The sequence below is a fragment of the Miniopterus natalensis genome, chromosome 21 (assembly GCF_054644295.1).
Source record: "Miniopterus natalensis isolate mMinNat1 chromosome 21, mMinNat1.hap1, whole genome shotgun sequence".
Taxonomy (NCBI): domain Eukaryota; kingdom Metazoa; phylum Chordata; class Mammalia; order Chiroptera; family Miniopteridae; genus Miniopterus; species Miniopterus natalensis.
This window is the reverse complement of record NC_142101.1, coordinates 2,309,194-2,320,764: the sequence shown is the minus strand read 5'-3', so window position 1 is coordinate 2,320,764 and position 11,571 is coordinate 2,309,194. Positions and strand designations below refer to the sequence as shown.

The 11,571-nt window shown below is 42.2% G+C and overlaps 1 protein-coding gene and 1 pseudogene across 1 annotated transcript; both read left to right on the top strand.

The window, feature by feature from the left end:
• The first annotated feature begins 4,382 nt into the window (after positions 1–4,382).
• LOC107542478 (stress-associated endoplasmic reticulum protein 1 pseudogene) lies at positions 4,383–4,619 on the top strand (annotated as a pseudogene).
• A 3,266-nt stretch (positions 4,620–7,885) lies between these two features.
• On the top strand, positions 7,886–9,658 carry CHRM3 (cholinergic receptor muscarinic 3). The gene has a single exon (XM_016219795.2). It carries the CDS (start codon positions 7,886–7,888, stop codon positions 9,656–9,658), a length of 1,773 nt encoding a protein of 590 aa, XP_016075281.1.
• The last annotated feature ends 1,913 nt before the right edge of the window (positions 9,659–11,571 follow it).

Below are 11,571 nucleotides of genomic sequence, written 5' to 3'. Positions count from 1 at the left end.
CAAAAAATATATAGGTCAATATTTATAATGAACATAGATGCAGAAATCCTCAAGAAAATATTAGCAAACCAAACTCAGCAATACATTAATAAGATCATACACCATGATCAAGTGGGATTTAGTCCTGAGATGCAAGGTTGGTTCATTATCCACAAATCAACTAACATTAACATGATACACTACATAAACAAAATGAAGAATAAAAATCATATGATTATGTCAAAAGATGCAGACAAAAGCATTTGACAAAATTCAACACTTATTTATGATAAAAACTCTCAGCAAAATGGGGATAGAGGGAACATAATAAAGTCTATATATGACAAACCCACAGCTAACATCATACTCCAGAGTGAAAAGCTGAAAGCTTTTTCTTTATAATCAGGAACAACACAAGGATGTCCACTGTTACCACTTTTATTCAACATAGTATTGGACGTCCTAGCCACAGCAATAAGACAATAAAAAAAAAGGTATTTGAATTGGAAAGGAAGAAGTAAAACTGTCATTATTTGCAGATGACATAACACTATGTAGAGAGAACCCTAAAGATTCAAAAATACAATTATAACTAGTAAATGAACTCAATAAAGTATCAGGATGGAGAAGTAATATTCAGAAATTGGTTTCATTTTTATACACTAATAATGAACTATCAGAGAGAGAAATATAGTAAACAATCCCAATGCAATATATGGATGATATATTGTAAAAGTGTACACTTGAAACCTATATAATTTTAATTAACCAATTTCACCCCAATAAATTTAACAAAAATTTTTAAAAAGAAAATAGTCCCATTTATAATTGCATCAAAATAACGAAATACCTAGGAATAAATTTAAGCAAAGAGATAAAAGACCTGTACTTGGAAAACTATAAGACATTGAAGAAAGAAATAGAGGCATATACTGTGTTCATGGATAGGAAGAATTAACATCATTGAAATGTTCATACTACCCAAAGCAATCTACAGATTCAATACAATATCTGTCAAAATACCGATAACATTTTTCACAGAACCAGGATGAATAATCTTAAACTTTATATGGAACCATAAAGGACCTTGAATAGTTAAAGTAATCTTGAAAAATAACAAAATTGGAGGTATCACACTAGGCAATATCAAACTATACTGCAAGTCTATAGTAATCAAAACAGCATACTGGCATAAAAACAGACACATAGATCAATGGAACAGAACAGAGAGCGCAGAAATAAACCCACGCCTATAAAGTCAATTAATCTTTGACAAAGGAGCCAAGAATATACAATGGGATAAACACAATCTCTTCAATAAAAAGTGTTGGTAAAACTGGACAGACACATGGAAAAAATGAACTGAACCACTTTCTTACACCATATACATGAATAAACTCAAGGATCCAAGATGGTGGAGGAGTAGGTGGAAGTTACACTCACTTCCTCCAAGGACCAAAATTACAACTAAATTATAGAACAATCAATCTGGATAACTATCTGAAGACTAGCTGAACAGAAATCTTATAATTAAAGATATACAGAAGTTACATCAAGACTTGTGGGAAGGTGGGAGATGCAAAAAGTCAGGCCCTGCATCTATGTGAGGCACTTGAGAATCCAGCGGGATAGCTCAGCTGCAAAGGTCCCCAGGAGGAGCAAGGGGTCTCAACCCCATGTCAGGCTCACCAGCAAGTAGCACCAGTGATGGAAAGAGGAACCCACGTAATATCTGTCTGTGAAAATCAGCAGGGATTCTGTCATCATAAGGAGTCTGCTGGAAACACAGGTGCCCTCTTGAAGGGCCAATGCACAGAACCTCTTTTGTGGATCCTTTCCCTGAGCTCTGGCAGAGTGACACTGGCTCAGAGGAGACCTGAGTCATATGGGGAGAGATTGGGTTGTGCGGCTTCAAGGAGAGGGCTGAAGGGACAGTTGCAATGCCCCTGTGCTGAATCCCTCTCCCGCACCACCCACAGACCATCTTTCCTGGGAGAAGCACCCCCCTTCATGTAGAATTAGTCTGAAGAGTTGCACTAGCTCCACCTTACTGACTATCTGAGGCCCTGCCCTCCAGGCTCTTACCTGCTGGAGGCATCTCCTGGTAGAAGCTTCTCTGGGCCTGTATTACAGTTTTTCTTGAAAAATTAGAGGAATTCTGGGCTAACTCATGAGATGTCAGAGACACAAAGAGTGGTGTAACTTTAAGGTGAGGGCCATTTTTTCTCCCACCAGCCCAACCAATGCCACCATTCCTGCGTTGGTCCTACATCCACAACCCTAATGTCATCAGCCTAGGGAGATGCACTAGAATCACCCTTCCAACACCCTGAAACTTACCTTGCCAAGATTGCACCTGGCAGAGATCTGCTGGCAGCAGCCAGCAGCCTGGGCCCATGTTGCAGTTTTCCTTGAAAAACTCTCAACAGGTGGCACTGTTCTTGTGCACAGCTCTCCACACATATGGCCAAATCTTCATCTGTTTTAGCTTGATGTACTCTAATGGCCTTACCCTGATAACTCCTGAGACACCACTCCACCACAGGCCACTTGCCACAGGTGGGTGATGGCTGGCCTCGGTGTACCCTGAAACTTTTGCTCAGTGGCCTCAGACCCAGCAGTGCCACGGAGTTCAAATGAACACCACTTGCCCCTACCTGTTGACTCACTGAGAACCTGCCTCAGTGCAACTTGCATACTGCTTCAGGCTCTTTCAGAGGCTGAGCTTAATGGGAAGCTGGCAGGCGGAGGTGAATCTTGGGTCGTTTGCACCTTTTTGCTGGTTTGCTCCAGGCCCAGTATTGGTTTCAGCTGGCCTCAGTATGCATATTGGCCCCTCCCATGCACATCCAAGCCCAGCAAAGGCAGCTACCAACAGTGAATTGCTGTGTAGTTCCAAATAGGTAGCCCACAGGTGGTCACAGGCAGCATCTGACATTGACTGCACCAGAGTCTTACCCAAAAGGCTGCAGAGCCAATGCACCAAGTGGCTGGCTTCAGGCCACATCAGAATACAACTGTATTAGCTTCTCAAGTGGCACACCCAAAAGCAAGTCTTAGCAGGCACCAACCCTGCTGGGGCAAATTCCACTTCCTGGGATCAGCCCCAGCACAGCAGTTCATATACTGTGTTCTGTGTCAATTCTCACATTCAGCTAGCTTGAGGGTCAGCCCTACTCACAGATGAACCAATAGCAGTCAAGACTCAACTACAGCAGGAGGGCTCACATAACCCACTTAAGGGACATTCCTGGAGCACACTTTTCAGGTGATAGTGTAGACTGCACCACTGAGCCCCACAGGACACTTACTACATAAGACCATCTTACCAAGACTGGGAGACATAGCAGATTGATTTAATACATAGAAACAAACACAGAGAGCTAGCCAAAATAGGGAGACAAAGAAACATGTTTCAAATAAAAGAACAGGAGAAATCTCCAGGAAAAGAAGTCAAGCAACCTACCAGATACAGAGTTCAAAACAGTGGTTATAAGGAGGCTGAAGGAACTTAGGGAGAATTTCAACAGCATAAAAACAGAAATAGTAACCATAAAAAATAGTCAGAAATAAAGAATACATATCTGAAATGAATACAATATCTGAAATGAATATCTGAATACACTAGAAGGAATTAACTGTGGGTTAGATGAAACAGAAGATCAAATCAGCAATTTGGAAGGCAGAAAACACTTGACTGGAACAGCAAAAAGAAAAAAATGAGGATAGTTTAAGGGATCTCTGGGACAACATCAAGTGTAACAACATCCATATCATAAGGGTTCCAGAAGGGGAAAAGAGAGAGCAAGGGATTCAGAACCTATTTGAAGAAACAATGATGGAAAATTTCCCTAACCTGTTGAAGGAAATAAACACACAAGTTCAGGAAGTGCAGAGAGTTTCAAACAAGATGATCCCAAAGAGGCCCACACCAAGACACATCATAATTAAAATGGCAAAGGTTAAAGACAAAGGGAGAATCTTAAAAGCAGCAAGAGAAAAGCAATTATTTACCTACAAAGGAGCCCCCATAAGACTGCTCCTATAAGCTGATTTCTCAACAGAAACTTTTCATGCCAGAAGAGATTATCAAGAAATATTCAATAGGCTTGTTGTGGTTCCTTCCTCTTTCACTCCACCCTCAAGGCGATGGCAGTGTGGCGAGCCTGTTCCTGGCCTGCTGTCCTCCCACGCACCAACCTCTCCCAGCCAGTGAGCCCAGCGTCCCCAGCCAGTGGCGGCGGGGGTGCTCACCGGCTCAGGCTGTGACCAAGCTAGTGCCCTGCCTGGGGGCCTGCTAGTTCCGGGGCCACTGGCACCGGCACCGGGAGCATCCCCTCACAGCTCCCGAGGGGGTGAGCAAGCGAGTTCCAGGGGCTTGGGCAGGTAGTGTTGCAGAGAAGATGGTCGCCAAACAGCAGATCCGTATGTCTAAGGAGAACTACAACAAGAACATCACCCAGCGCAGCAACATCGCCAAGACCTCGAGAAATGCTCCCAAAGAGGAGTCTGTAGGACCCTGGTTATTGGCTTTCTTCATTTTTGTTGTTTGTGGTTCTGCGATTTTTCAGATTATTCAAAGTATCAGGATGGGCATGTGAAGTGACTGACCTTAAGATGTTTCCACTCTCCTGTGAATTTTAACTTGAAGTAATTCCCAATGTTTGATACCCTGGTTAAAAACAATTCAGTAAATCATCCTGCTTCAGAATGACTTTTCATATCATAATTCATGTGTCATTCCAAGGTTTCTTCATGAGTCATTCCAAGTTTTCTAGTCCATACCACAGTGCCTTGCAAAAGCACCACATGAGTAAAGCAATAAAATTTTATTGTTAAGCTGCTACAGTAGTGGACCCTACTTATTCAGTCATTTAAAAGGAAGTTTTTTAATGTGGTTATTAAACAGTATACAGTATAAATATTAGATTAAGTCTGTATAGACAGGGTCTAGATTTTGTTAACTCTAATGTGTACATGCAATTAGCTTAATTTAAAATTTAGAATTTTATGTTTTTTATATAGCTAGGCACTTACTACAATATCTTGAATTGAAGGCACACTCCCATATAGGGTCATGTACCTGTCCTGTAATAACTTGCTTATAAATGGACCCTACTTATTCAGTCATTTAAGAGTATTCCAAGAAAAGTTAAAGAAATTTCTTTAAGAAAAAGAAAGAAATAAAGAGGAACATAAACATAAATAATAAAATGTAAATAAATTTATAACTATCAATAATTACTTTAAATGTAAATGGATTAAATGCTCTAATTAAAAGAACTAGGGTAGCTAAATGGATAAGAAAACAAGACCCATATATAGTCTGTCTACAAGAGACAGTTCAGACCAAAAGACACATACAAACTGAAAGGAAAGAGATGGAAAAAGATATTTCATGAAAATGTAAACAAAAAAGCTGAGGTAGCAATACTTATATCAGACAAAATAGACATGAAAACAAAGTCTATAATAAGGACCTTAAAACAAAAACTATAATAAGAGACAAAGTAGGACATTCAATAGTGATAAAGGGATCAATTCAACCAGGATCAATGTTAACCCTTGTAAACATTTATGCACCCAACATAGGATAGCACCTAAATATGTAAAGCAAATATTGATGGACATAAAAGGAGAGATGGATAGTAATACAGTCATAGTAGGGGACTTTAACACCTCATTGGCATCAATGGATATATCTTCCAGACAAAATCAACAGGAAACAGAAGCTTTAAATGGCACATTAGGATTTAATCGATATTTTCAGAGCATTTCACCCCAAGCCACAGAATATACATTCCTTTCAAGTGCACATGAAATATTTTACAGGATATACTACATATTAAGCCACAAAAATAAGTTTCAATATATTTAAGAAGATTGAAACCATATCAAGCATCTTTTCTACCACAGTGGTGTGAAACCAGAAATTAATTTAAAAAACACCAAAAACACAAACACAAAGAGGCCAAATAACATGTTAATGAACAATTAATGGGTTAATAATGAGATCAAAAAAGAAATGAAAAGATACCTTGAAACAAATGAAAATGAAAACACAACCCAAAAATCTATGACACAAGCAAAAGCAGTCCTAAGAGGCAAATGCATAGCATTATAAGCCTACCGCAAGAAAAAAGAAAATTTACAAATAAGCAATTTAAACTTACACCTAAAGGAACTAGAAAATGAACAACAAAAAAACCCAAGGTGAGTGGAAGGAAATAAGAATCAGAGGAGAAATAAACCAAATAGAGTTAAAAATACAATACAAAAACAAAAATTTAAAGAAAACAAGGATTAGTTCTTTGAAAAGATAAACAATAGTAGTAAATCTTTAACCAGACTCATCAAGAAAAAGAGAGAGGGGACCCCAAAAAATTATATTAAGAAATGAAAGAGGAGAAGTAACAACTGACTCCACAACTCTTAGTAATATTTTTTTCTGATCTATCTTTTGGGGCAAAGAAAACAAAAGAAAAAATAAACAAATGAAACTACACCAAAGTAAAAAGATTTTGCCTAGGAAAGGAAACCATCAACAAAACAAAAAGAATCTACTGAATGAAAGAAAGCTAATAATACATCCACTAAGGGGTCAATATCCAAAATTTATAAAGAACTCATACAACTCAACACCAAAAATAATCCAATTAAAAAGTGGGCAGAAGACCTGAATAGACACTTCTCCAAAGAGGACATACAGATGGCCAATAGACATATGAAAAGATGTTCGATGTCACTAATCATTAGAAAAATGCAAATTAAAACCATGAGATATTGGTTTTAAAATACCTGTCAACATGGCTATCATCAATAAATCAACAAACAACAGGTGTTGATGAGGACATGGAGAAAAAAGAACCCTCGTGCACATTTGGTGAGAATGCAGGTCAGTTGCAGCCACTACGGAAAACAGTATGCAGTTTCCTTAAAAATTAAAAATTGAGCTCCCTTGTGACCTAGTAATTCCACTTCTGGGTATATATTTTGAAAACTTGGTAAAGTTTCTGCCTATTATCAAGCATAAAATCGGTGCCTTGTATACTGTTACAAGAAACCAACTCATTTCTTCTTCTGTGTTTTGAAGAGAAATCCACATGTATTTCTGCCATTACTCCCAGTTGCTGTTCCTCACCCAGTGAGGCTTAAATGGCCGGTTGGCCTTAAAGTTACTTAGGTCTAAAGCATGTGATAGGTAAACGCCCTGCGATAGGTGGATGAAAGGCAAATGAAAGAGCTTAGTGTACCAACTAGCATGGCGGTGGACCTATGCTGGCTGAGTATCTCATAAGCATCTAATACCTTCCCTCTTCTCTTTAAAATAAAAGAATAAGGAAGATTCTGTGATAACATCACTATGTGGTATATATTTAGAAATATAGAAAGTGTGGGGAGGGCACAATATTTTAGGCATGCCGCTGGCTGATTGTGTTACCTTGAACAAATCAAATCAGTCTTTGCCTGTCCGAAACTCCTTGCCTTTGTTTTCTCTTTTCATCCTCCCCTAAGGATATTTTTTCCATTGCTTTTCAGAGAGAGTGGAAGGGGGACAGAGACATAGATGTGAGAGACATATCCATTGGTTGCCTCCCACGCACCTCTGGCCAGGGCCGGGGGTGGAGCCTGCAACCGAGGTACGTGCCCTTGGCCAGAATCGAACCAGGGCCCCTTCAGTCCTCAGGCCGACGTGTAACCACCGAGCCACACTGGCCAGGGCTAGACTCCTCACCTTTAAAGTAAGAGAATAAGTTTTGTGTTTTGGCCTCTCTGAGAAGCAGCATCTTACAGCAGGTCTTCTCTGTCTCTTAAAGTTTGTAATGCAAAGCATAAGTCAGACGAAGGCAGAAATCTCCCTAACTCCTTTTTCTCTCTTTTCTCCCCAGATTATGTCAGAGTCACAATGAACTTGCATAATAACAATACAACTTTGCCACTGTTGCCAAACATCAGCTCTTTCTGGACACCTGGCTCCCCAGATGCAGGGCTGCCCCCAGGAACAGCCACTCATTTTGGCAGTTACAACATTTCTGGAGCAGCTGGGAATTTCTCTCCGCCAAATGGCACCATCAGTGACCCTCTGGGAGGTCATACCATCTGGCAGGTGGTCTTCATTGCATTCTTAACAGGTGTCCTGGCCCTGGTGACCATCATTGGCAATATCCTAGTGATAGTGGCATTTAAGGTCAACAAGCAGCTGAAGACTGTCAATAACTACTTCCTCTTAAGCCTGGCCTGTGCTGATCTGATTATTGGGGTCATTTCAATGAATCTGTTTACTACCTACATCATTATGAATCGATGGGCTCTAGGGAACCTGGCCTGTGACCTCTGGCTTTCCATTGACTATGTGGCTAGCAACGCCTCGGTTATGAATCTCCTGGTGATTAGCTTTGACAGGTACTTTTCCATCACAAGGCCACTCACATACCGGGCCAAAAGAACAACCAAAAGGGCTGGCATGATGATAGGTCTGGCTTGGGTCATATCCTTCATCCTGTGGGCTCCGGCCATCTTGTTCTGGCAGTACTTTGTTGGGAAGAGAACTGTGCCCCCAGGAGAATGCTTCATTCAGTTTCTCAGTGAGCCCACCATTACCTTTGGCACGGCCATCGCTGCCTTTTATATGCCTGTCACCATTATGACTATTTTATACTGGAGGATCTATAAGGAAACCGAAAAACGTACCAAAGAGCTGGCTGGACTGCAAGCCTCTGGGACAGAAGCAGAGGCAGAAAACTTTGTCCAAACCACAGGCAGTTCTCGAAGCTGCAGCAGCTATGAACTGCAACAACAAAGCGTGAAGCGCTCAGCCGGGAGGAAGTACGGCTGCTGCGACTTCTGGTTCCCAGCCAAGCCCTGGAAGCCCAGTGCCGAGCACATAGACCAAGACCACAGCAGCAGCGACAGCTGGAACAACAACGACGCTGCCGCCTCCCTGGAGAACTCGGCGTCCTCTGATGAGGACGACATTGGCTCAGAGACCAGAGCCATCTACTCCATCGTGCTCAAGCTTCCAGGTCACAGCACCATCCTAAACTCCACCAAGTTACCCTCATCAGACAGCCTGAAGGTGCCCGATGAAGAGCCGGGGACAGCGGACTTGGAGAGGACAGCCAGCAAGCTGCAGGCCCAGAAGAGCACAGATGACGGAGGCGGATTTCAAGAAAGTTTCTCCAGGCTTCCCATCCAGTTAGAGTCGGCCGTGGACACAGCCAAGACCTCTGACACCAACTCGTCAGTGGATAAGACCACGGCCACTCGGCCTCTGTCCTCCAAGGAAGCCACTCTGGCCAAGAGGTTTGCCCTGAAGACCAGAAGCCAGATCACCAAGCGGAAACGGATGTCGCTCATCAAGGAGAGGAAGGCGGCGCAGACGCTCAGCGCCATCCTGCTCGCCTTCATCGTCACCTGGACGCCCTACAACATCATGGTCCTGGTGAACACCTTCTGCAACAGCTGCATTCCCAAGACCTACTGGAACCTGGGCTACTGGCTCTGCTACATCAACAGCACCGTGAACCCCGTGTGCTATGCCCTGTGCAACAAGACCTTCCGGACCACCTTCAAGGCGCTGCTGCTGTGCCAGGGCGGCCGGCGGAGGCGGCGCCGGCAGCAGCTCCAGCAGAGACAGTCGGTGACCTTCCCCCGGCGCGTGCCCGGGCAGGACCTGTAGGGGCCTCGGAGGCAGCGACCCTGGGGGGCCGGTGAGGGCGACGCTCCTGCGATGAAAACGTTCTTACCGCTCAGTTGTGAGAGAAGCTGCCTGTTGGCTGAACCATTGGATAAACCCACTTTAACATAAAAAGTGAAATATCAATTTTAAAAAAGCATATTACTGAATATAAAGAAATTTATTCCAAAATAGACTTAAAGTGTTTTTTTCTTAAAGAGAAAAAATTGTTTCATAGCTATTATACATCCAAATTGATCTGCTTGGTTCGTTTAATTCCCATTAGTTCTGAAATCTCAGATAGAAATAACTAGCTGCCCTGGACGCCGTGTTCTTTACAAGGATCCCAAAGGTGTTGACCCAGATTCCTCGTGGATAAGGTCAGGCTAGTGAATCTGTGGGTCTGGAATCATTTCATACACTGCTAAGCTGCACCTTCTTGTCCCAACAGAGTTTTTTGTCTTCTTTTTGGTGTGTTGTGAAACTCTTATTTGTGGATTTGATTTTTGATTCCTGCAAAGTACTTTTGGTGCAGTTCAAGTTTTGTACAAATAAAAATATATAAGTATATATATATATATATATATATATATGTGTGTGTGTGTGTGTGTGTGAGTGCGAGTCACACACACATAATGTATATAATATAACGGGAATCACTGAACTGGCACATTATTCCTGCAATATACACTTTCAGTACTTTCATAACTGAAGTTCTCTAGGATCCTAACACAACATAAAGGTGAAAAAAGCCCAGCGTAATGTTCTCAACACCAGGGCTGTTTTACCAAAGCCACCCTGGAGAGTACGCAGCAGAGAGCAGCCAGCCCTCCAGCCGGGTCTGCACAGAGTCGACAGCCTCGTGATTGGGGCCAAGCACCGTGACTCGGCCGGACTCAGTGCACACGATCTTGTCGATGTCCTCAGCAGAGCTAAATCAAATGGGCCCCTCTGAACTCACAAAATGAACCACATCCACATGTTTGAATTTAATTGTCCAGTTCCGAATGTGTACAAACAAAACTTCTGCTACCTGAACTGCTTACAACTCAATAATAGTGTCACATGGGGATGTCGTATGCAGCAATGTACATGGAAAAGCAAAAGGACAAAAAAGGGAGGGTGAGGGAGAAGCTGGGTTAACCCCTCGCTACCGGCATCTTCTACATGAAACACTTACCCCTTTGTTACTGAGCTCTGGCCAGTGCTTCCTGGTCTTTATCTTGTGGCCTTCACCTAGTGGGTGGGGCTCAGGAAGTCACATGCCCTCTAAAGAAAGAATTACACTTTGAGAAGTAATGCTTCAAATTGATTTTTTTTTACATTTAAAAAATTTTTTTTATTCTTCTCTGAATTGACCAAAATGCTAAATGTTCTATTTGGGGGAGGGAGGGGTGCTACTGCTGGTGTCATTTTTGTTGCTGCTGTAATTGTGGGGTGGTTTATTTTCCTCTGGGGGCTGTGGGGAGAGGGCGGGGAGGGAGGGGCCGAGGAGAACCTCTCCTTTGTACAGGGCCTCCACTGCCGAGCAGGTAGGAGCTGCTTTTGTAGTCAGTGTGAGCTGCTGTTTACAGGTGACTTTGACAACAGTGGGTGTGTTCCTAGTGGTGTCTGTGTTTCTGAACTATTTAATTTTGTGTTGTGTTTATATGGTGAAATATTTATGCATACTTTACCAAGTGTCTGTTTAATGTTAATAAATATGACTCTTCAGCCTTCAGCTGTGATGCCTTGAAAGTGGCTCTCCAAAGCCCACTTGAGCAATGAGTGGAGCACATTAAGTTTCACGTGGCCAAGAAGAAAAATGCCATTCTATGGGTGTTAGCAGATCCTAACTCACTCTAGGTAATAAAAGTCCACTGTAACTTCACCATGAATGTTTAAAACCACTCTCTAGTTAAACTTGACCAGGACTG